The 27,013-nt window shown below is 38.6% G+C and overlaps 1 protein-coding gene and 1 long non-coding RNA gene across 2 annotated transcripts in view; one reads left to right on the top strand and one right to left on the bottom strand.

Moving 5' to 3' along the window:
- LOC148217092 (uncharacterized) overlaps positions 1-14,198 on the bottom strand; it is a 56,534-nt gene extending 42,336 nt beyond the window's left edge. Inside the window, exon 1 of the long non-coding RNA XR_015796321.1 lies at positions 14,076-14,198. This is a non-coding gene — a long non-coding RNA (uncharacterized LOC148217092). The remainder of the gene's footprint in view (positions 1-14,075) is intronic.
- On the top strand, positions 1,887-26,775 carry TXLNB (taxilin beta). Its single transcript, XM_007423527.4, has 10 exons — positions 1,887-2,044; positions 7,891-8,329; positions 10,198-10,289; positions 12,376-12,546; positions 14,198-14,392; positions 15,657-15,776; positions 20,137-20,211; positions 22,399-22,491; positions 25,353-25,448; positions 26,230-26,775. The coding sequence occupies exons 2-10, from the start codon at positions 7,900-7,902 to the stop codon at positions 26,773-26,775; spliced, it is 1,818 nt and encodes a 605-aa protein (XP_007423589.1). The 5' UTR covers positions 1,887-2,044; positions 7,891-7,899.
- Positions 26,776-27,013: the final 238 nt, after the last annotated feature.

The raw sequence follows: 27,013 nt of genomic DNA, 5'->3' as shown, positions 1-27,013 counted from the left end.
CAACCTTGGCAACTTTAAGATGTGTGGACTTCAACTCCCACAATTCCCCAGCCAGCTATCTGGGCACTTTATTTAGCCATGCTCTAACCTGGCAATATCATTGCAAGGCAATACTTCTGAAAGCAAAATCTACTATGACAGCCTTGCTTCAATATTTTTACTCAAAAGGAGGGAGATTTGTTCCTGCAGCAATAAAAGTTTTTAACGCCAAAATTGTATCTCAACGTTTATACGGAGCTCCAATTTGGATCACATTTGCTAATAAAAACATAGCACAATTGCAGGTGACATTTTTAAGATCTCTTAAGTGTCCCAAGCTGTGTTCCAAATTCTGTTATTCTCTTGGAAACTGAGCAATGTCCTTTGAAAACAAAGACTTGATTAAGCACTATTAAGTTTCGGTTGCAAATATACATTTTTTTTAAAAAAAGGAAAGATCACTTCAGGAAATCCCAAATCCTTTTGTAGATATGTGGCTTAAACAGATGACCCAGAAGATGAGTCAGATTGGCATTGATCCTGATTATATATTTTCCAGGGGTATGTCTTCAGCATTTCATTGTATAAAACAAAGACTATGGGATAATTCAGTATAGGAATTAATGGCTAAAGCCAAAGTATTGTGTTCACCTGTAACCTTTGGAATTAATTACAGATATACTTTTTAGCTCTGTAAATATCTGAATAGTTTATATTTAGGTAAATACAGAATAGCCTTTTCAAAAGCCAGATTAAATATGTTGCCATCAAATATGCTATATGGTAGATTTCAAAAAATCCCCATCTCTCAAAGATTTTGTCCCTGTAATGGTACTGATCCTGAAATGGTGGATCATATTTTATTGTATTGTGAATTTTATGAGTCTTCAGCAGGAAGTTATCTGGCCTATTTTAAAATCCAAACCAGGAAAAGATACTTCTGAGTATGTAAAAATTTTACTTGCAGATGAAAATCCTGAGATTACAGTGGCAACAGCCAGATTTTTAACTATGGCTATACAAACAAGGTTTTTAGTAACAAATCGAGTTGGGGTTTTAAGTATATTATGTAATATTTATTAAATATTTTATTTGTTAAACTGTTTTATTTAATATCAAGTTTAGATTATGTTTATGGAATATGAACAAGAATAAATGCATTAATGAAACCTGGGAAGGAAGAAAGTCATGGGGATTAGAAACTAGGTAGGGAAAATATGCAGGATAGAGCTTCTGGAATTCCCTTCAACTGTTTACCAACAATGGCCATAGGAGGAGTCAGTATTTTCTGTAGTTTAATGATGTAACATGTTGTGTCTCTCTGTGTGCAATTTGTCCCTAAGGACTAACAAAGATGCGTGCCTGTGTATGTGTGAGAGAAAGGAAAGGGCATTTAATCTGGGTAGGAATATATACGTTGCCTGGATCTGTGAGGGTCTACTCATGATGTGCAGACTCTCAGGATGGTAAAACTCATGAACAACAGCTTACCTTCTAATGCACAAGCCCCATCGGTTAGGTTTCCATAACACACTGAACCACAAACTACCCAACCACACTTTAGCCCAGCATGTCCTGCAAATCCAGCCTGTGTGGTCCATTTACATTTCAGTATGTTGCGCAGACCCTGAAAATTCAATTCATAGCAAACCATGATTAAATGAATCACACATAAGCATCTTGTGTAAACACAATCTCAGTATTTCCACAAGCTGCACTGTAGGAGAAAAGACAAGAGCCAGGTAGAAACAAAAGCCAGGGTCTTGTCCTCACAAAGCAAAAAAGCTTTTTGGGTAGTTAGTAAAATGTTGTGTGTGTGTTGGTGTGATAACATGCACCTGTTGAAATTCCTCCTGCATTTTGTGCAGCTGCTGAAGCCCAACTGAGTGCCTCTTCGTTTTGGCGTTTGGGATTGGAAGACTGCTTTCAAACTTGGGAGTGTGTTTGCCGGCTGTCATTTACTCCTCCTCCTCTTCTCTCCCCCTTCTTCCTTTCTATGTGGCCAGAGTCTTCCTTTGGGCCTTCTCTTATCAATTTCTGCATCTTTCTTTTTTTGCCCCTCTAGGTAAGTGTGCCAGATCCTTTTCTTCTTACTGGTAGCTGAGAAAAGTGGGCTGGGGGTGGTCTTTTTATTATACAGTATCATTTTCTATGCTTTAAATATTTAGCAGATAAAAGCATGGGAGTGCGTGAGAAAGACAAGATTGCCTTGCTGAAATTTTCAGTAAAATAAGCAAATACAAAGTTGGTATTTTAGGAGAAAGGGGATTTAAAGTAGAATGCAAAGAATGTAATATGAAAGCCATGAAGTTATTGACAAGGAAACCCAAATCATTATCATGGTTAGCTTAAAATATGAGAAGTCCTGTATATGTTTCTGGAATGGTCTTTTTATTACAACTGAAATATTCTGAATTTGTTATAAATATATCATGTTCAGGTCTTTTCTAACAATTTTTGAAATAAACTATGGTACTTCAAGGAATTGATTAGAAAACACTGAGATTTGTTTTTATGTCTGAGAACAAGCTGTAACAAAGGCTGGATGCTTGTGTGTCTCTCTCCCATCTCACACACACACACACCAGTCTGGGCAAAGCTTACATTTTAATTGGCACCAACTAACTACTAATCTATTGATTACTTGGGGAATAAGTCCCATTTCATCCCAGTGGGGCTTGCTTCTAAGTAGACAGAATTGTTTTCAAATTTTTGGTGGGATTCTTTGGGTATGTGGTTTGTAAATATAAATAATAAAGATAGTCTCCAGAGTGATCTCTATCATCCTTTCTTGGTTAGGCTGAAAATAGCTTGTGACTTTAGAGCAGGTGCTGTGTGTCTTTCTGGGTGATCTACTGGGTGGAAGGGAATGGAGAGTCAAGCTCTAAAAATAGGCAAACTCTTAAACTGTCTTACTGTGAAAAAGTCCTTGTGACAAGGAGAAGGACATTTTGCATAATTCATCTCTACTTTAAAGAGGAAGAAAACAACGTAAAGATGTTAAGGCAACTTGTTGATAAGCTGTTTGGTAACTCTTAATATGTGTAAAGTAATTAGGAAGACATTGATATATGAATATATTATATTGTTTCTACTTTAGAAAAAAGTATCACCGAACTTAGAGTAGCCTTCAAAATAAGGATCTTAAACAGGTGTTACTTTAGTAGTAAACAAAGTTCAGCTATATCTCCCTGAAGAGCACATCAGACACATGCTAATAACACTATGGCTCCACAAAGCATATGAGGTATGATGACATCACACCATGATCAGTAAACAGATGTATAAACTAAAGTGGAACATTGTACTTATTTCATAGCATGTATTTTCTTCCTGCTCCAGAAGGCATCTAAAATAGCTTAAAATCACCAGCAGGCTTTGCAGCGGATAGACCACAGATTCTACACCACTCTCCCTATTATGTCATAAGCATCACCTTTTGTAACTTTACTATAGATGAGATTATATGCATAATGGACAGGCTATAAATAAGTAAATAATGTTCACCACCTTCCATGCATATTCATGATAAGACCCTGTTTAATTTGCATAATTATTATATGCACTCCATATGGTGCTGCCTTCAGCTGCCTCCATAAGATCTCCTTCAGTTGTAGTGCATGTACCATGCCTTTTCTTAATAATAGACAAACCATGGAGATGAGTTAGATTCATACATTATACTAAGCCATAATGTGGTTTGTTTGAACCTTACCACTTGATTCAACAAGCCATGGCATATCAATGTATGAAACAGGTCAGTTCTTTATGTCCTCATTTCTGCAGCTTGCCAAGAGCAATTGATTGGGGGTGCTTTCTGTTTATCAAGCAGGAAATCACAAGGAAAATTAGACGTTTTCTACCATCTTCTTAATGAAAACTCACAACTGGACTCTTATGAAAAGAAAGATTTCCAACCTCTTGGTTTAATGAATTTTACAATCATACTTCCTTCCTTTGCTATGCATTATCCAAAATCAGAATTCTGAAGCTGATACATACAAGATAGCAGAACGTGTATCACTGCAGTTCTTTGAAAAACAATCAGATGCTTGTTCAATACCAACCAAGTATGCCAAGAAATTCACTTCCTATTTTTAGCCATTGTACTTCATGCAATTCAGGTATCTTAAACTGGAAAATACAGTGTAAATGCAATCTGTGATATAATTCCAATGGTCCATGAAGGTTTCTTGTCTGAAAAATCCACAATGCAATTGTGTGTGTGTGTGTATATATAAAATACATACACATCTACCCATATTTCTGTACAGCAAATTGCTATCCTGTTCAATGAGCTTTCTGTCTTACTCAGACATTTTTCAGTCAATATAGTATGATCCAGGATCAGACACATGTCTACTAATGCCTTTTTCCTTGTACTCAATCCAATAGAGTTTGTTCTGAAAAAGATTTCAAACCAGGATAATTATCACCAAATCTTATACTAAGCTGTAATATTTATATGTGAAAATGACAGAAATCATAATATGACAACAGGCAGTAGTGTTCATCTTTGTTTTACAACCCACACAATGGGAAATGATAACTGATTGGCCAAATCTAGTCTAGTCACTCAAAATTAATGCAGCATCAAGAGAAAAGGGCTCAAGCATGCAGCCAACCCACCTTCTGTTCTAATGGTGCTTCTCTGAATTACCTGAAACTACTTGCATTCAGCATTTCTATTTATTTGAACTTCCTTGTTCATTGAGCATAGCCTAGGGAACTACTACTGTTGTACATATGCAGAAAAGCATGTGTTTCCCTGCAATACACAGATTTTGTAACAGTTTCCAGAAGGGTCATTGCGTTAGTTTGAGAAAACATGCAAACAGCAAAATTAGAATTGTCATCAGCTGCTATTTTCCTATGCAGATTGAAACTCTCCTGCAGCTGCCTTCATCCCAGAAAATGGGTCAGGTTAGTTGTTCTTCATTTCAGGCAGTGTAACACACATTTCTTTGGACCAGAGTAACATTTCAAAGTCTTTATAGAATTCATTAACACAATGTATATGTCCATAGCTCACTGATATATCAGGGCATCTATGTTCACTTCTGTTTCAAAACAGGTATAAACTGTTTTAATTCTCTGGCTATTGAAGCCCAAAAGCTGAGAGACCACCTCCTAGTGTTTAATTGGTACTTGATGGGATGAGAAGAAATGTGGTTTTCTGCAGATGCTAAATTTACTGAGTATATCATGCAATTGCCATAAGCTGTATAGTTGGTGTGGGCATACAATGCCGCTAGCGTGGGTATCAGAAGAATTAGTCTTCTTGTTTCTCACTTTTATAGCAGATCTGAAGGAAAGGGAACAAGTTATTTCAGACATTCTGGAGGAGAAAAGTCCCAGATCAAAGGCTTGAATAGCTGCTACCATTCCAGACACATACAGGTTACAGAAAGAACAGCCATCCAATGGTACATTTTGGTGCAAGGCATTTTTTAATATGAGTCAGAAATAGCAAGAACCAAAAAAGCAAAACATACAAACTTAAATTACTTTAAAATCAATAACAGAAAAGGAAAAAGATGGAACTGTTGTGAGAGAAGAGCTGCCACGCTGGTCCAAAGAAATATGTGTTACACGGCCTTAAAGCCCACATCTGGGACTTTTCTCCTCCAGAATGTCTGAAATAACTTGCTCCCTTTCCTTCAGATCTGCTATAAAAGTGAGAACTATTTAGTCTTTTAAAACTATGTGGTTAGTACAGAGTAGTCTACCACCAATTACATTCAAGAATAGGAAAGAATTTAAGCAGTTGTATGGAAGGGTGCTCTGTCCTTTCTTGAAAGACATCAGATCTGCTCCGAGTTGAACTCCAACTGGGGATGTCCAGCTGAGGTTAGGGGCACAGTCTGGTGGTGTGATCTGGGATGAGTTGAGTTAGTGACTCGAGGAAGTAAACAGGGTTCTCTGTGTTATTAGCCTGGCCACCTGTTTGTTGGACCCAGACCATTCTTGGCTCATTAAGGTGACTAGGGAGGTCACCTATAGTGAGGTCCATATGGTGATGTTGGCTTCTATGAGAGAGGGAGTGATCTGGTAGCCGTGAAGGAGGGTGTGGTGTACCCCATCCTCAAAAGCCCCAACTATTTTTGATAAGTGTCATCCTGTCTCCAACCTTCCATAAAAAGAAAAGGTTGTTGAGAAAGAGGTCAGGCTGCAGTTACAGAGGACTGTGGAGGAAGCAGATTATCTAGACTCAGTTCAGTCAGGGTTCAGGCTGGGTTTTAGTATGAACATCCTTGGTCACTTTTGCTGATGACCTGTGGTGGAGCCAGGATGAGGATGATCTTTCAGCAGCTTTCAATACCATTAACCACTGTATCCTTCTGGACCAACTATGGGGGTTGGGAATTAGCGGCACCATTTTCTGGTAATTTTCTTCCTTCCTTTTTGGTTGGTTCCAGTCAGTGTTGGAGGGGGGGGGCAATTGCTCCCTAGGACCCTCCTTTGTGCAGTGTCACAGACTTCGGTGCTCTGTCCCATCCTGTTTCACATCTACATGAAACCACTGGGTGAGGTCATCCACAGTTTAAGATCCAATGATACCCAGTTGTATCTTTTGAACTCAGGCCAGCCAAGGGAGTCTGTCAAAGTTCTGTCCCAGTGCCTAGAGGCTGTGTGGGTCTGTATGGGGAGAAACTGGCTCCAAGTCAATTCTGAGTGGCTGTGGCTGTGGCTGTGGCTGTTGGGACCACCTAGATTGGGGATTTTTCATCTTTACTACTGGATGGGCTTGCACTCACCCAATCAAGAATGCTGTGCAACTTGGGGATTATCTTGGACTCACAGCTCCTGCTCAAAGGGCTGGTGGCAGTTGTGGCCAAGAGGGCATTTGCACAACTCTCCTGTGTGCCAGTTGTGCCCTATCTTGGATCAGTCAGCCCTCCAGACAGTCATGGCTTGAGTATTGCAATGCTGCCCTTGAAGACCACTTGAAAGCTTCAACTGGTCCAGAATGCAGCAGCATGAGCAGTGATGGGCTTGCCTCAGCATGCCCACGTGGCACTTCTGTTTCACGAGTGGCACTGGTTGCCAGTGTGCTTCCGGGTGTGATTCAAAGTGCTGGTTATCACCTATAAAGCCCTACATGGCAAATGGCCCAGTTATTTGAGGGACCACATGTGTCCCATTGTTTCTGCCCATCTGGTACAATCCCACAGAGTGGGCACATTTTAGGTCCCCTCAAATAGTGTCATCTTTTGGGATCCAGGAAGTGCACCTTCTCTGTAGTGGTGCCTGTCCTCTGGCATGACACCCAAAACCCATATGGTTCCCACTTTGATGGCATTCCAGAAAATCTGGCTATTCTTCCAGGCTTTGGGGTAGGGTGAATGGGACTCCCTTTTTTGTGATGCTCTGTGTTTTTACATGTTGTCTGGACTGCCATCTTGCAATTATTTTGATGCTATTTTTTAAATTTGTTTCATTCTAATTTTGTTGTTTTTTATTATGCTCTTATTTTTGTAAGCCACCCAGAATTGGCTAGAATTGGGCAGCATCAAAATAAGACATCAAATAAGTGCCTTGATGCTTGCCCATAATTGATAATATAGCTGTCTCAAACAGGTTCCCACAGTGTTCATGCTGGGTAGGAATTGGGGGAATTCAAGGGCAGCACATTACCTACTTAGACAAAGCTATGATAAGATTACATCTGCTGGGCTCTTGGGACATCTTTTCATTGTGATCTTACCTTTTATTACTTATTACTGAGATTATTCGCCTGGCATTACCTTAGAAGTGTGGAATATAAGTACCTAAATAAGCCTGTATATAAATAACATGTCTATTATCATGTGTGAAAAGCAAGCTAAAACTGTCTACTTCGGCATCGATTGTTTTGCCTCTTGCAATCTTCAGGGTGTTTGCCTAAAACGGAACTCTCTGTGCTTCCAGGAATCCAGCATGGACCACAACCAAAGCCCCAGTGGCCAAGCTGAACAGCAACAGTTGCCTTCCGCAGACAACCCTGAAGTTTTGCCTTCTCAGAATGGCTTCGGGAGAGCAAGGGAGACATTGCAACCTCGGTCCCCTGAACACGCAGCCCAGGCTGAGCCTGAAATAAAGCTGTGTGATATATCCGAGGAGCTGAGCCGACAGCTGGAGGACATTATTAAAACCTATGGGTCAGCTACCAGTCTGGTGGAGGAAGGAAATACGAAATCCACAGACGAACCTGAGAAAGGGGAATCTTTCAATCACGAGGATGGGGACTATGAAGATGGCCATGATCAGGCTGAGAAAGAACAGATCCCTTTGGGGGATGCCTCTGGATTAAAGGAGGCCAGTATTCAGAAAGAACAAAAACTGGAAAAGAAAATCCTGAAAGGATTAGGCAAGTAGTTATTTCTGTAACTGAAATGCAGCACTTAATGTGACTCATTGACTATATCAGGAAAAGCACCACAGTGGTCTCTATAAAATTTCAGCATTTGACATTGATCGCATGTGCTGTCTTCTCCACCATTGCAAAAAAAGCATGACTTTTCTGAAAAGTGGGGACTTGCTTTGTTTTCAAGTGAAATGGTTTGAAAATTAGAAACCCCTTTCAGGCATCAATAAGCATCACAATAATGGAAGTGGGTAGTAATTGATCAATAATGGTGCAGTTTTGTACGTTGGACCCCAGATGTGCCAGTCTGTTCATTTTTAAAATTTCTATTTTATCCTGCATTTGCTAGGCGGTCAAGATATAATGCACATGGGGATCTCCCCTCATTTTATTCCACAACAATAACCCTCTAAAGTAGTAGACTTCAGAGAGAGTGAGGGCCAAAACTACCCTCTGAGTCCAGTGATGGAGTAAGGATTTGAATCTAGGTCTTCTCAGCCCAACATCCCAGTCCGCCACATTGGCTTTCTCAGTCTTTTGTTGTGTTAAATAACACAGCCTTCTCCTACGTCATATCTCCACTATAAAACAATGGATATTATTTCATTTATTTTTATTGATTATTAAATGTATTCCCTGCCTTTCTGCTTATATAGGCATTAAAGGGGCTTATAACAGTGTAAGCAAAATGCAGCAGTAAAATGGATATACCACACATACTCACGGATAAGCTGAGAATTTTAGGTGCCAAAATACACCCAAAAAATTGGGTTCAGCTTATCCACAGATGGGCTTATCTGCGAGTATATATGATAATTAATATTTTAAAAACCAATTAAAAGCTTGACTATAAAACCCATTATCAAGCTACTTTTCTCTACTTTTGCAATATAGTCCATAAACGGACTCCAGTCTTTAATAAAAGCCTCTGTAGATTTCCCTCTCATTAGACATGTCAGTTTTGCCATCTCTGCCATGTCCGTAACTTTACATATCCAATCTTCCACATTTGGGGCTTCTTTATTTTTCCATTTCTGTACATCTAACAACCTTGCCACGGTGATCATATACAATAAGAAGACATCATGCTTTTTATTCCGTTGTTCTTCCATAAACCCTAATAAGTACAGTTCTGGTTTCACCTGAAAAGGGATTCCTATTGTTTTCACCAATGTCCTGTGGATCACCATCCAAAATTTTTTGACCACTTCACAAGTCCACCACACAGAATAGGTTCCATCCTCTTTTCCACATTTCCAACATGTACTTGAAATGTTCTCATACAGTTTTCATAGTATCACAGGTGTCAAATGCCATCTATACATCATTTTATAAAAACTTTCTCTTAAATTATTGCACACAGTAAGTTTAATTTTGACGGCATTCTATTCCCAAGAGCCAAGTGACCTTCCCCAGCAGTTTCACGTAGATATTAATCAGCATAGGGAACAAGATAGACATGATAGGTTAGTGACAAAGTCCCTGCACCATCTTCTGGCCATGCCCTAACCCAAAGGGCCAGAATCACTGCAACAGCATTGAAAAATAGGGCCCAGCCCTGTGGGACAACCTGGAAATATAACACTGTTGACATCTAGGTTTCTGCATTCTTTTAGCTTGCTATCCTACAAAACATAATTATTTTAATTCTGAGACAAAAAGTGGGTATAAAATTGCTGTAGCAATGAGAGCAATGGAGTTCATCATCAGTAGGTGTTCTGTGCGCCATCTTCTTGATCTTTCAAAATACAGAAGCAACAAAACCTAAATAGCCACAGTTTTCAGATTAAAATATATTCATACAATCTTAATTTTGTCTGATGCATCCTCACTTTGATGATGGCCACTGGATGCCATTTTTCTGTTTTCAGGAAAAGAGGCTACCCTGCTGATGCAACATTTGACCAAGCTGAATACACCAGAAGAGAAATTGGATGTCTTATTTAAGAAGTATGCTGAACTGGTTAGTATAGCACTTACAGAGATCTGTGGTAGGGGAAAAAAACTGCTTAAAAACATGTCCTACGTGATGCAAAATGGCCAGATTGCAACTTGGAAGCAGATACAATATTTTTTTAAGATCCCTGCTGAAGCGTGGAAGAAGCCATCTTAAATTTGCAGAAGGGAAGTTTCTCCCACTCATTTGCCTTTCTCAACTATATATGACACACAAGTATCAGCAGTCCTGCTTGACAGGAAGCATCATCAATATCAAAATACCTAAATATATATCTCTGGGATAAACGGAGGTCCTCTCCCAATGTTTGAAGTGTGTCAGTGTAGAGAGTAAGGGGGGGGGTGACCTTGACAGAAATACGCAAGAACTGTTACCTAGGCAAAGGGAAATGAAACATTATTTAAGTCCTGGGAAGCAAGATTATATTTGGAAGTAACTCGGGCAAACACCTCCCTGATTCACTCGGGTATAAGAAGAACAAACAGACTTGCAAGATCCTGTTATTACAGCTTATCTCAATAAAGTGTAGTTGCGGTCTTTCTGTGGAATCAGTTTCCTGACCTGTCTATCTAGTGGGGCTGACCATCAGAGTCTGGAAGGGGAGAAACAGGCTCAGACTCAACCCAAGAAAGACAAAGTGGCTGTTAATTCAGAAGCCAAAAGAAACTCTAGACAAGGTTGTGTTCTTCTTGAAAGAACAGGCCCATAATCTGGGGGGCTTTCTGGACTCATAGGTCCTGCTGGAAGATGCCATGGTCAAGAAGGTCTTTCCTCAGTGTTGGCTAGTGCTCCAGTTGTGGCCATTCCTGAAATGGGAGGCACTGAGTACAGTCACTCATATTGTTGCCACTCACCTGGATTACCTTAATTCATATTACATGATGACCATCCAGAAACTTCAGCTGGTACAGAATGCACCTGCCTGTGTGATAAGGATCAGACCCATTATCCCCATGTTATACTGTTATGGCAGCCGCCCTGGCAGTTTGCTTTTGGGTTAGTTATCTGATACCACCTATTCCAAGTAGAATCTATTCATCCAATGCATATACAAGCAAAGAGTACTTTCCAAGGGGTTCCCACCTATGGGGACTTCCAACAAAAGGAGACCTAGAGGCAGGCCATCCATTCAGGGGCTCCCTCCTATAGAACAGCTTGCCCTCAGAGGCAAGAGAGGCCCCTTCCCTTGTGATCCTCTGAAAGCTTGTTGAAACCTGTTTATTTCAGAATGCCTTTGGGATCTAAATTTTTGTTGCCCTGCACCATGATAGAATTACTGCAGTGTGATGTAGTCATTCTTTTTTATTGTATTATTTTATTGTTGTTATGAAGCTTTGCTGACTTGTATATTGTTAACTAACTAGATAAAAGAGGTATTGTAGGAGGAGAGTTATGTTAGTCTATGATGGCAAAAAATCAGGAATCTGTAGCACCTTTCCCAACTAACACATCTTATTAAGTGCTTCTGGCATTTTTATTAAATGTATTAGAGTTGTTAGTTGGACTTTATTATATGCCTTTTGATAAAATGTGTTAGTTGGAAAAGGCATTACCAGATTTCTGAATAAAAGAGGCAAAAATAAATGGTTTCTCCACCATCTATTTCATCTCCTGTCACCCAGCCAGTATTTTGAACACCCCCACATACACCAAACTGAATTGCACATCACTTAATTTTATTTTGAATGGAATTTATGGAAATAATAATTTGGCAATGGAATAATTAACTGAAGAACTGATAACATTTGGAGCAGGATCTGGAATAAAAGTGGAGAAATTAATTGGGGTGATCCTTACTCAGCCCTTGATTTCACACTTAATTGTGGTGTGAAAGAAACCAAGCAGACACTTTTTCCCCCTCCTCTACCTGTCCACTGCCATTGCAAATTAGCTAAATAATCTATTTTATTTGGGGTTATTTGAATGAAAATTAGCTTTTTTTGGCCTTCTATGAAATCTAAATAAATTCCAGTAATTATTCCTAAATATCTATGTTAGATACAGAGTGGTATCATATCTATTAAATGCCTAAGAATGGATTTGTTCTAAGTTCTCTTGCTTTGCTTATTTATTCTTGTCCACATACTTTCAGATGGAAGAACATCGTTCTGAACAAAAAAAACTGAAGTGTCTACAGAAAAGACAGACACAGCTCATAAAGGAGAAGGACCAATTACAGAGTGAACACAGCAGAGCCATCCTTGCCCGGAGCAAATTGGAGAGCCTTTGTAGGGAACTCCAAAGACACAACAAAACCCTGAAGGTAATGAGAAGAGAAGTTCTCTAGGGGAGGTCAGAAGGAAAAGCTAAATTCACTTGGTATCCTTAGCTGATTCACAATAGATTGGCAAGGACCATTAACTCTTAAACGTTAAACACTAGTAGCAACAAAGTGGTTTCCTGCTTCTGTCTAAATTATACTTTGGAAACAACTGAAATCTACTCCTGTATTATGCCTAATTTAATATTATTTCCTGGATTCCCACTTTCATCTAAAATGACTGAAGCCAGATGTACAGGGATATAACCCAGGTTTATTCCCTTGATGTATCCAGTGGCAATGTATGGAAACAGGTGCTGTGTTATAATGCTTTTCTTCAGTTTTATGTGCAGTGACGAATTGTGAGGTATACCAGTGGCCATGTTGGGTGGGATTGGTACACCTAAAACAATATAAATTCCTCCAGAAACCCACAAAAATAATGTCAATAAGGCAATAATACAGCCAAAGAAATCGGTCCCAGTCTCACGTGGGCCATTATTACATCACCGCTCCTTCCAGCCTTAAGATGCCAAAAATAACACAAATACATGTTCCTGGCTGCAAAACTGGCCCATCTCTGATGTAAGCTAATGTAAAAGCAATTAAGGCAGCATCCAAAGACTGATAAGGCCTGAATTATATAACTGATCCATTTCTGTCCTGGCCCAAGCAAATCAAGTTTTTCAAGCCAAGAGCTTCATTTAGCCTTTGAGCAGCAAATTAGTGGCATTCTTCTTGTAAAAAAGTGTGGCCGGGAGAAATAAATGGGTGCAATCAACTCTCCCTATATTTTTATCAATCTAAATTTGCGTTTGCATTTAATGTTATATTTAATTAAAAACAGTTAACCTGTTTTTCCTTGCGTACTTAATAATTTTTGCCTCGTCTCTCATTGATAACTACAGTTTGGTAGCAGCAACTTTTTAGAGGCTCTCTATATTCAAAGCATTGAGGCATTATACAGAGACCTGATTATATGGATATATAAGACCCCAGGCTAGCCCTCTGTACTGGAAATGGCTCCCAAAAAGACCTCTGGAAGAAGTACGAAAAGACAAGCAAAGTGTTAATGCAAAGAATTGTCTACTCTAGTCTGCTGAAGTGAATAGCATTAGAAGGACAATACTTTGAACCAGAATGAGAGAGAGGGAAAATTGGGGGGAGGGATGTATTTTTGCAAATGTCCACCAAGATTTTTTTTGAGAAGAAATATTCTTAGAGGGTGCTCAGATAGATCCTTAATCATCCTTGACTGATTTCAAAAAACTAAAGGTTGGACCTAGCTAGTATTTGGATGGAAGGGCACCAGGAAATTCAGGACCATAAGTTACACTGGGAAGATTAAAAAAAAAAAAAATCTTGGAAGAGGGGGATGGCAAACCATTTCCAGGAGGACTACACAGAACTATAAAATTCCCATGAGTTAGATTCATTAATTTAGTCCTAGGCTTCTGGTGTTTTCTTACGTTCCTTTTATCCCTACTAGTTTCATTTTAATAATTAAAAGAAAAAGAAAAAAAAGGCCGTACCTTAAGTTTGCTCATTACTGTTGGGATATCAGCTGGTGAAGGAGGATAGAAATCTGCTTTTCTACTTCTTCCTGGATGAGACTGCAATGATGGAGAAACATCATCCAGTTGTTGCATTACAGGAAGAGACTCTTCAGCGGGCAAGAGAAGAAGAAGAAAAGAGGAAAGAGATCACAAATCATTTCCAGGGCACACTGAATGATATCCAGGCACAGATTGAGCAGCAAAGTGAGAGGAACATGAAGTTGTGCCAGGAAAATACTGAGCTGGCTGAAAAACTGAAAAGCATCATTGATCAGTATGAAGTGAGAGAGGAGGTAAGAGCAATGTGGCAAGTAGTCTTTGTTTAGTAACTGCCTCATACAGGGATCATTCGCAATTATGAAAGTGATGAAAAAGTAACTTTGCGACCAGCCCTCAGATTTACGACCTTCACAAGTCTGTAAAGCAAAGGAAAGCTGAAGAAAGATCATAAGCACAGTTGCGGTTTTACTTGACAACCACTTCACTTAACTAACAAGTGGCTGGTGCCAACTGTGGTCACTAAATGAAGACTACCTGTACTACTTCTCTCCAGGATGTTCCACCCAAAGCCAAGAGTTAGATCTGGCCTTGTAGCACTGGAGTAATAGTAACCATCCTTTTATCCCAGAATGTTAGGTGTTGCAGGAATCAAATTATGCAAAGTTATGCAAAATCAATCAGGGATTCATTCCCCTTGCAATTTTGGACTGGTAGCTACAATGTCTAAACTGTATTTTGGAACTTCTGGGGGGTTTGCCTGTCTTGTTACAGATTTGGGATTTTTTTTTCCCTCCCTCAAAGAATAGAGCTATTATTGTAGTTTTTATTTTATTGTAGCTATTATTATAGAATGCAGTTCCTCCATTCACTGCAGCTAACATCCCACAGAACTTTTACTCCAGACTCAGTACTCATAGTTTAATCATTCCTTTTTGCTCTTTAGTTAAAAAAAAAAAAAAAGACAATATATTTAACATTGGGAGTCAGTAAGTTAGCTGAAACCGATGAGATGTTGTTGTTTTATTGCTGATTGGGCTTTGCTCTTGGCTGCCATTATAGGCTTTTATATTGTTGTACTTTGATGTTTATTTTTGTATTGTGCTTTTATGTAACGTTAGCCACCTAGAGTTGCTATGGTGAAATTGGCAGCCATATAAATTGAATAAATAAATAAAATAAACATGGAATGCTACAAATAAATTTCGGCAGCTATAAAGAAGTTATAATGCATAAACTAAGAAATCTCAATTTATGTACTTGATTTTATACACAATTTTGTAGCTTACAACTTCACAATTGTTTTTACCGGGGATATTTAAAATCTTTAAATAATTTAAAAATCTAAATAATCTGTCCAACAAGTAGAAGTTTAGAATGCAATAACAACTTTGAAACACTTTTTGCTATTTTACGTATGTTATTAACAGCACAATTCTGTACTTGTTTACTCAAAAATAAATCCCAATGAGACTTATTCCCAGATTCATAGAGATTGCAGTCTTAATCATGTACTCTAGCATTTTCCCCTATCTCTCTCTCTCTCTTTTTTCCTTCCAGCATCTTGATAAAATATTTAAGCACAGGGAACTTCAGCAGAAACTGGTAGATGCCAAGTTGGAACAGTCGCAAGAGGTCATGAAGGAAGCTGAAGAACGGCATCAGCGAGAAAAGGAATATGTACTCATTTTTTTAGTTGCTTATGTATAGTTTGTATTCATCTCTGAATTTATTTATTTATTTATAGATTTATATCCTGCCTTTATTTTGTACAACTCAAGGTGGTATACGTAATGTTCCTGCCTCCTATTCTCCCCACAACATCAACTTTCTGAGGTTGGGCTAAGAGAGCATGACTGGCCCCAAGTCACCCAGCGGCTTTCATGCCTAAGGGAGGACTAGAACTCCTGGCCTCCCAGTTTCTCACCTCTCTCCTCTGACAGCCAGGATGCTGTAGTGACTATGTTAGCAGACTAAAATTAGGGTGATGCGGTTGCATCCTCAGCCATGGCAGCTCACTCAGTAACCCTTAGCCCAATCTTGTTCTGAGAGGCAGGAGTGCTCTGTGCACCAGTCTGAACCTCTAGGAGTCAGAATGTAGTCTGAATGAACACACGGGACTCCCATTCCAGCACTGGGTATATTCACTCTCCCTTAAGTATAAAAAAACAGAAGTATCTGCTGGTCTCATGAAGCAATGAATTCATTTGTCATAGTGACGTTTGATGTTTCCACTCAGGAGCTCAAGGTGTACATATAGTCACCTAATTTGTTCTCCCTGGAGTTTTGTGATTACTATTAGAATGAAATAAGATCTGGCTGGAGATTACTTAGCTTCATGACTGAATAATAATTTGAACCCACATTCTTCCTATCCAAGTATTCTAGCCATTCTACTACAGGTAGTCCTTGTTTAACGTCCACTTGTTCAGCAACCATTCGAAGTTGCAATGGCACTGAATGAGGGGTACTTATGACGGATTCTTGTGGTTGCAGCATCCCATGGTCATGTGATCACCATTTAGTGCCGGCTTCCGACAAAGTCAATAGGGAAGCTGGCAGGAGGTCGCAAATGGCGATCATGTGACCACAGAAAGCTGCAACCCTGTGAGATTCACCGAACAGCAGCAACTGGGACTGCCAAAACTGCCGTCGTAAGTCAGTGCAGTCACATGACATCGCACCTTATGATCGCACCACTTAGCGATGGAGCTCCCAGTCCCAATTACTATCAGTGAGGATTACCTGTACATATCTCTGAGCCTCAGGACACTCAAAGAAATAGCCATCAAGATTTGGAGGTTTACAAGTCAGATGAATGCTAAATAGTTTAAAGATTTCTAGTTCCATATCTAGAAATTTCTAGTTCCACTTTTTTCTTCAGTGTGCCCTGTTGTATGCCTCCCATGGGCTCAAACTACATATTCTACCATTTTGTAGTGCTTCCTGGTTAATGTTCATGTGAGTTGGAGGGAGTTAATCCTGACTTCCTCATTCATTCTATAGAACAATCCCCATGCCCCAAGATAAAGTATTTACCATCCTTATTACAATGTAGATGCATGCTGAACATATTTTTATTCACCTAGTACAGGACATCTGGTGGCAGTGCTCCACAATGGTTAATGGTTAATGTGTTTCAATATATATTTGGTTATTTAAAATTAGTTTGCATGTCTTATTTTAAATTCTGTAAATATATATTTAATAGTGTTCACTGCCCAGTGAAACATAGTATAACAGAGGTATAGAAATATTTTAAATACATAGCTATAGATTCAGAAATTTCTTACCACTGCCAACTCGTGTGTGTGTGTGTGTGTGTATGTGTAGTAGGATGGGGGGGAGAGAAAAAACAAAATGGGAAAAGAAGCCGCCTGAGAATACAGCGATCTCTAGATTTCTACTTATGGTAAGAACAAGCAAGAAAGCAAGTAGATCCATTGTCAAGGTGCCTATTTTTAGATGAAAATATTTCAATAGGTCATGATTCAAAAATTCATTTGAATGTTTAACAAATTTTGCAACAGCATCTACAGCATTATGTGTTCTTTACTGTACACCAAATGAGGGAAACTGATAATTAGATTTTATATCAAAGATCAGAATGCTTTTGCTTTGAAATTGCTTAACCTTGCATTTTACATTAGCAGCAGAATAACTCTGCTGCCTCCTGGTGGCCTCAGAGAAGTTTATTTGCTGCTGCTTTGGTTGATTGGGATACAATCCAACCAGCTTAGTGCTCCTATAATTTAGGATAATTGGAAAAAAAAAAGTATTGATCATATTCAAACAATATGTAATGCAACGCTCAAAATTTAAATATCCTTTAGCACAAACTTTTGATCAATGTTCAGTTGTAGAAATTCCTTTTCTACATTTTGTTTCAAAATTTGTATTTCCTGGATCTTTCACATATACATTTTAATTTCTCATTGTACAATGGTGTGATCATGTGATACACTCCAAGAAGTAGGTGAGGACAGACTAAAGAAGAGGTGGAGTCAATATAAAAATTAAAATTGATTTTATTTTCATGTACATTAAATTAAGGTTCACTACTTAAATTTAGTTAACAATTAACCACTCCTGTGAATATAATTTTCTTCAATTCACATGGAAAATTACAATCTGATGTGAACTTTTTGGGGGAATTTTGGGCGATATAGCCGATAGCTTCCTTGTTACCAGTGGTGAAAATGACCAAATCTGGGCTGCAGAAATCTAGATGACCACTATGTGGCAGTAGAGAAATATAGAGAATTCTTTGCCATCTAATGGTCATCTGAGGGTTTGCAGCCTGGATCTGATAGGGTTACCTGTGGTTGCAACCTTATTCTCAGCACCAGTGATATCTGGTTGTTAACAGTTGGATGCAAATAACCTTTGATCTGTTTAAACAGATTGGCACCTTGACTTGTCCTGGAATTAGTGAATTCATACCTTTTGATATTTGTACTAGAGTTTGTTCTAGAGCAAGAATAGATATTTGTAAATATGAGTGCTTAATTTTGAAGTGAAGCTTTCTTTCCAAAATTGTTACTTACAATGTTTTGCCTTTAATTAAAGCCCCAGTTTGATTAGGGCAGTTTAGCCAGGGTGCAGTACGAAGGGCCTCAGTGCTTCTACTAAACTTAGCCTCAAGCTGTTTAATATTAATTTTTCTCTATTTCTAGGAGCAAACAAGACCGACCAACTGCATTCAGTAGTTGTATATTCTTTATGAGTTGGTTTTCCCTTCCTTCATATTTTATTAATAACAACACCAATATCAGCACGGAACTTTTTTGATTTGGAAGAAAACCCCAGGCTATACAATCAGCCTTTTTAAAAAAAATGCTAATTGAAAATATTGCTTTGAACAGTTGCTTTTATTACAAGTAGCTCCCAGATTTGTCTTGTAAATTAGACATGTCAAGTTGAGCTATAGAGTATAACTAAGACCAGAGAGGGCAAAATAAAACTCATTAATGAGCCAGAACAGATTACACATACAAGCAGTTTCTGCCTCATCTGTTCTATTTGGTTATGTCATACAGCAGTGTTGTCCAAACTTGGCCACTTCGAGTGGACTTCAACTCCCAGAATCCCCAGCCAGCATGGCTGTCTGGGGAATTCTGGGAGTTGAAGTCCACTCATCTTAAAGTGGCCAAGTTTGGACAACACTGTCATACAGAGACCAATCCCAGTTTAAATAGGTGACAGTGCAGCTGTGGCAAAACGTTAAGAAATGTTAAAAAGCAGATAGTTTGCAGGATTAATATTTAGTCTGAAACCTAATTTAGTTGTTGTTTAGTCGTTAAGTCGTGTCCGACTCTTCGTGACCCCATGAACCATATTGTGCCAGGCCTTCCTGTCCTTCACTGCCTCCCTGAGTTTGCTCAGTTTCATGCTCATTGCTTCAGTGATGCTATCTAACCATCTCATCCTCTGCCGTCCTCTTCTCCTTTTGCCTTCAATCTTTCCCAGCATCAGGGTCTTCTCCAAAGAGATCTCTCTTCGCATTAGGTGGCCAAAATATCTGAGCTTGAGCTTCATTATCGATCCTTCCAATGAGCAATCAGGGTTGATTTCCTTTAAGATTGACTGGTTTGACCTCCTAGCAGTCCAGGGAACTCTTAAGAGTCTTCTCCAGCACCACAGTTCAAAACCTAATTTAGACTTCAGAATATTTGGAGATTAGTCATCCCACATTAACTAACTAGTAGTTCCCTTTGCCTTGCTATCGCCATCACCACACTACATGGATTTTATTTTAATCTTTGTTGTTTCCCAAAGCAAGGAGGATTTAAAAGGACAAAGCTCTGAAAACCACATGAAAAGCCCGTAGGAACGTTTCTCTTAGATTGATAGTGCTTATTTTAAAACTACTTAACTAGAACAAAAAGATTTGTTTAAAAGAAATAATTCCATATATTTTTGTGGATCCCAGTCATTTCATTAGATGCAAAGTTTTACAAATAGCATACTTGCAAAGGTTTTTTAAATTTAAACGATTCTGATCTTTCAAATGTTGTGTGCATTCTTAAATCCCAAATAGCTACTCAACCAAGCTGCAGAATGGAAACTACAGGCAAAAATGCTGAAGGAACAAGAGACTGTTCTCCAGGCCCAGGTAAAATAAGGCTGTTGATTGTATTATGTACCTTTTCAACTGGTCATGTTCAACATATTAGATGTGTAAAAGTGGACGAAATGTAGCTAAACTTATTTATGTTCAAACCCCATTAAAGCATATTCTCTGGAAGCACACAGTAGCACGCATCAGATTAAATCCTTATGAAATATTAGTATGGAGCAGTCCATAACATTTATTGGAAATATCAGCATGGAGCATTCTGTTATAATTATCACATGGCAAGAGGTAGGAAGAATTAACATTTTTAACTTATGATGGCCAGAAATAGAAAAGTATTGGTTATCAGTGATAGTCAAAGTAGTGTCTGTTTAATCATTTTATCTTCTATCTATAAGAAATAGTGTAGCATGCTTTAGCACAACCTTCCCCAAGTTAATGTCTCCATGTGTTAAATTTAATTCCTTTCACTTTCAACTGGTATTGCAGTCTAATTAACCTGAAAATTTGGGTAATTTGGCTTAGTGCTTTTTTTTTTCATTACTTCTATTGACCAAGACTATTGATCCTTGTCTTTCTTCCATCTATTCCATGTTATTTTATGAACATTTTCTCTTTAAGAAGATTTAAAGGTAGCATACAGTCATTACTTTACAAAGAATTCATGAAATTCAGCAAATGCTATTAGATGTTTATCCTATTTTACCATCCATTTTGATTATTATGGAGTATGTTAAATATATGGAATCAGCAACAGTGACAAGAATTTGATGCTAATCTATGCTAGATCAGGCACAGCAGCACAAGTCAAAGAGGAACGGTCATTATGGGATGTTATAAAACATCAAAGTTGGAGCTGGGTTTGTCCATGGTAAGAAAAAATGTGAAAACAAAAATATTTTGTCCTTATTACAAATGTGATCTCCCAAACTTCATATAGCTAAACCAGTAAGATTATCCTCATCTGTTTAAGCATTTAGGGACATCTTAAGGGCTAGAAATTTGCGATTTTGAACATCAGAAATGGTATAATTGTCAGGAAACTGTTCTTTATGCCATGCTGATTATGTTAGATATTGGATTCCTTTCTCCCAGTAGCAATCATTTGTACCCTAAGTTACATGGGTCAGCAGGGCAGGGACAGGCAGCCTACGGCACTCCAGTTTGTTGTTGAAGTGCAAGCAGCCTAGGGAAATGTGAGGAATTCTGGGAGTTGAAGCTCAGCAACTACATCTGGACTGTCACAAGCTGCCATCACTATCTAACTCTATAGAAGATATTCAAGAATGGGAAAGGAAAATTTTCATTAATGAACCTCCTTAATATAACTTCCTTTAGGATTCAAGCCGAGTTTCCCCCACTCCTTACACCATATCCCATTCATGGAATCATAGAATCATAGGATTGGAAGTGTCCCTGGAGGTCTTCTAATCCAACCCCCTGCCCAAGACAGGAGTCCTTATACTATCTTGGACAAATGGTTGTCCAATCTTTTCTTGAATAGCTCCAGCAATGGAGCACCCACAACTCTGGGAGGCAAGCTCTCCCACTGCTTAATAATTCTGTCAAGAAATTCCTCCTTATTTCCAGGTTGGATCTCCCTCTGATGAGCTTCCGCCAATTGTTTCTTGTCCCACCCTCAGATGCTATGGAGAATAAATTGATGCCCTCTTCCCTGTGGCAGCCCTTCAAGTATTGGATGACTGCTATCGTGTCTCTCCCCTCAGCCTTTTCATACCTAGTTCCTTTAGCCATTCTTCATAGGATTTAGCCTCCAGACCCCTTATCTTTGTTGCTCTTATCTGCACTCTTTCTAGGGCCTCAGCATTTTTATTTTTTTTTTTGGTATTGTGGTGACCAGAACTGGATGTAGTATTCCAAATGCGGCCTCCCCAGTGCAGTGTGGAGCGGTACTATCACTTCCCTTGTGATACTACCTCTCTGTTGATGCAGCCTAGGACTGTGTTGGCCTCTTTGGCAGCCGCAGCACACTGCTGACTCATACTTAAGCAGTGGTTCATTGTTCAGGAACATCTTGATTCTCTAGATGACTTTGGAGATAGCAGAAAAGGATGGAAATTTCTTCTTCCGTAAACTCTTTTAAGTTACCTTAGGTTCCAGGCTAAAAGTTGCATCTTATTATCCTTCTGCAATCTTTTGAGGATCAAATACTGTTATTGTGCAGTGGTAGGTGTAACTGACCACACTTTTTTCCTGTGAATGCAGCTGACTCTCTATTCTGATCGATTTGAGGAGTTTCAGAAAACCCTAACAAAAAGCAATGAGGTGTTTGCCAGCTTCAAGCAAGAAATGGACAAGGTGAGTTATGAGTTACATTTCAACTCTATTTTTTCAGGCTTTCCATGTTGCTAAATGACACCACTGAATGTCTTTCAGATTGATTTAGCTTGGTTTTCAAGACTTTCCAACACATTTTTGTTTATAAAGCTATCACTTCTCTACTGATAATCTGAGGATCTGCTGGGTCCTAAGTTGCTCTATCATGCTCTCAGATATTTAGATCAGTTCATTTATTAGCACTCGTTGTATGAAATGTTGTTTTTTGGTTTGTTTGTTTGTTTCTTCAGTGAAGAACATAAAATAGGGCTGTAGCTTGCAGGGCTTTAGAAACCACTCAGCAAATGAGTAATAGGATTGTTCTGTCATGTGTAAACTAGGAGTAGCTGTTATGTAGCCTATGGCTTTCCCCAGCCTCTCCATTGAGTCCTCCAGAACTCTCCAATGTCACAGCTCTCAGATACAGTGACAATTGATGGTTCTTCATGTTTTAGAAAGGAATTTTTACTTTAAAAAGGTCCCTTAAGGATAGAAACAAAGTTCTGTCCCTGCCATTTTTGATGCTATCAGTGTATCACAATTCTGTGGCACTTGGAGATTGCAGCATAATATGAAAATGTCTGTCTTATAGCCATAAAAAGTTCATGTTGTAAACATGAAGGCCCTTTGTATTACTCTGAGTTATATTGCAAAGAATGTCACTATAAATGTCATAGCATTAGCCATAATAAAAAGTGTGATTATACACACAACTCCTTTTTCTTTTTCTTTTTCTTTTTTGTTCTATAAAATGCCATCCTTCTAGCTTGCTTGCTTTGTTATCTTCTTGTAAGCATTTTCATTTGGAGAAATGGAAAGACTGTGAAGTGCTTGGATATCATGGCTTATCAAACTGTGAAAGAAACCATAGTGCTATGAGCCACAGATCATGTTTTTAAAAGTTCAGGAAGGAGTGATCAGATGGTAGAATCATTAAGTCATTTAGTTAATAACAGATGAGAATATTATTAATTGAATAGAATTAAATGCTATCAAATGGAAGAACAGATTCTTATGGAAAGTGTTCCATGCTGATGTCAGCCCTACATAGCTGACATCTAAGTACAGCTGATAATTGACATGTTTAAAGTCTATTTACTGCTTGGAATTACCCACAAAATTGCCATTAAGTTGCCATTGTATTATTCTTTTTTTTTTTTAAGTCAGATGGAAACCATGTATAATTTGGTAATGCTACTGCAACAGCATTCTGAGATCACCAACTTCAACTAGCATAACAGAAAAACAATCAAGTGTTACATCTGTATTCATATACTTATGTTTTGTAGTATTACATATAGATTGATATATTTTTTTGATGATCTCCAGAGAGAAGGAAACAGCAAAGATGTTGGCTTTGCAGTACTTGGGCAGTTGTGTGTTTATAAGTATTTATTATGCATCCTTGATTTTTCCTATAGGCATTTTTAACGTGACTAATGTGGATTCATAGATCTTTGCACAGAGGTTTGAACCATTCCATCTTCATAAAGTGACAAGTGATCATATAAATCAAAATGAGGATGAATGTTAGGGCTGGCACCAAAACTCATTTTCATAATCTTTGGATGTGAAAGCATAGATCTGAATCCTAAGATACAAGGGCAGGAAGAAGGTGCCAAAACTCATTTTCATAATCTTTGGATATGAAAGCATAGATCTGAATCCTAAGATGCAAGTGCAGGAGAAAGTTTTCCCACCTCTCCTTCTTTCATCACTCTAGAAAAAGCATCCCTGCAGCATGAGAGCGCTTCCTGGACAGCTTAAGATGACCCTTTTATTCATGCCCCAATATATTTGCTTCTGATTTTGTACACTGGTCATTTACATTGTTTCAGTTAGTTGCTTAATTAGTTATTTAGTTTTGTGGTGATAGTTCATCTCTTTTTATTGTTGTAAACCATTTTGTAGACCATTAGATGAAGAAAGGTATAGAAATGCAAAAAATGGTAATTATGATATAAAGGAAGACAGCATATAAGGGAAGGTGGGGGCCATCTGTCCAGTTTGGATGATTTTCCCCTTCCCTGTATAGCAAGGTTCTCCCACACGTCTTCCTGTATGAAGTCATGCCATTGTTCCCCAAAACTTTGGTGAAGCTCAGGTTGCTAGAAAGGATGATTAGCTAAATTTTCTAGACTAGCAAGAGCATTGAAAGACCACCAGTAATTACAGACAGGAAGAAGAAATTCTGAACTGAAGCAGGTATACAGAAGCAAGGAAAGATAATTTAAAAAAGAGAGACTATTTATGCAATTTAGGCTTTGGTGGGTGGGATAGTTTCTGAAATATTCCCCATCCCTAATATTCTTTTCAGTCCATTCACCCAGATGGGGAATATGGAATAGAACCTCAATATATCCACCAACATCTTTCCATTTTGTTGTTCCCTCTTCGTGGTTGGTGTGCCTATCCACACACGAAGTATGCCTGTCCGCTAATGAACTGGTATCCACTAGAAGAATGGATATTTCCCTTTACATGTATCCCAGTCTCAGAGAATTGAGGAATACTGTATCAAACGTAAGCAGCATACGGAGGCAGAAAGGAAGTTTAGCCACGTGAGTAAGTACACTTACATGATGCTGGAAATAGCCCCTTAGGTTTGGGGCTAGTAACTTTGAGAGTAATAATTGGAAACCATCTATTGATCTAGGATCCTCATACAAAATCCATTAAATTAATATGGAAGTTGCATAGAAATTCAATTAGCTTACATAGCCCTGAGGAAAGCAATTTAGAAAAAGTCAAATTTAACATTCCTTTTGAATGTTAAACTTCAAATGAATGGATCACATTCATTTTGTTTCCTATGTGCACTTAGATTTTGCCTTTTTTCACAGATGACAAAGAAAATGAAAAAACTGGAAAAGGACACAGCTACATGGAAAGCAAGGTTTGAGAACTGCAATAAAGCTTTACTAGACATGATTGAAGAGGTGAGAAACAAATTTTAAAATCAATGACATCTAAAAGCCATATAATCTCGCTAATTAAAATGTTCTTAACAATGGAGCTCTGACGCCACTATTATGAGGTTTCCAATACTGTACATATTTACTTATTTTATCTGCTTAGTGGCCGTTAATAAATGAAGTAACATAGTAGAGTTATGTAAGCTCTTGTTGCACATGGGAAACAAAATGACAAAATAAGGGAACATCTCTAAAATCTGGATTCACACTAATTCAGAGACAATCTAGCTGTCAGTGTGCATGGTCAGCTGGAGTACTTAGTGACCACTGGGTTATGGTTGCACAACCCAATTATGTCATTTGCATTTTTCACTGAGCAAGTTAGACAGAACATAAAAGAGACTTTTAAAGCATGATTTAAACGCAGTAACGGAATGTCTTGGGCTGCCTTCATGCATTGCAGAAGTGAAAGGCTAACAGTTACATGCTATAACTTGCAATTTCCCAATTTCCCCTCCTAACACCCTTTCACATCCTGCCAGCTAAGATTAGCATCTCTGAGAAGTCTTAGCTGGCTCTATAGATTTGCATAAACCGAATGTAAAATCCCAGGGCATCAAAGGCCCAGAAAACCACAAGGTTTGCAGAAATGGCCAAGCCAATGATAGGATCTTGGGGTCACCTTTCAAGCAGTATTTGAGCAAGCAAACAAAAAAGGAGAGTTTTGATCTGGCCATTTAGATTGTCGTGTGTCATGTATCAGCTTGGCAGCTTTCAAATGTTTTGCTTTCTTACTCTATCACAGAAAGCCATGAGGGCCAAGGAATATGAATGCTTTGTAGTGAAAATTCAAAGGCTAGAAAATCTTTGCAGAGCTCTGCAGGATGAACGGAATGTATTGTACAAAAAAATAAAAGAAGCACAATTCCCTGAGGACAGCAAAGAAGATGAGGAGGTAGAGGAAGATGAGGAGGAAGAACAGCAGGCTGGAGTGGAGGATAGTCTGGAGAATAAGGCTACAATTACAAGTCAGGCTATTGATGAGCTATCTGTCACCAGTGAAATTATTTCAAAAGATTTGGCTACAGCTTTCATGGTGACTCATGTGAACATGCCTATGATCACCACCAATGAAGAAAAAGTGGAAGAACTACATGATCCCAAAGTATGTGATCCAGTTTGTCCTCCGGAGCTGACATTACCTTCTTCCAAGCCACAAGGTACACAGGATTCCTGTATTGATCCAACATTCATGCCCACAGCACAGGAACCAGAGGGAGACACAGTAGAACTTGGTCAAGATCATCCAGTGTTGAAGCTGCCAAATACTGACATGGAAGGGGTTGATTAGCATGATATAATGACACATTGCTTTTTCCAAAATGGCCTTCTCTAATCCTTCCTTAAACATTTCTTTTTTCATAATAAGATGACTTTACAAGTGTTTTCTGATCTGCTTCAATTTCACAGAATATACCTTGGTTCCATGCTTTTGTATCCCATGATTAGTGGTGGGATTTTAATTTGCCCTGTTTCTTGTTCAGGTAAAGCCAAGAGCTTTCCTAACATTTAATAGAATTGAGGGTCTT

Source organism: Python bivittatus, unplaced genomic scaffold (genome assembly GCF_059951505.1).
Source record: "Python bivittatus isolate LINGU-HERP-01145 unplaced genomic scaffold, Pbiv_v1 ctg000020_np1212, whole genome shotgun sequence".
NCBI classification, from domain to species: Eukaryota; Metazoa; Chordata; class Lepidosauria; order Squamata; family Pythonidae; genus Python; species Python bivittatus.
This window is presented reverse-complemented; position numbering and strand designations above follow the sequence as displayed.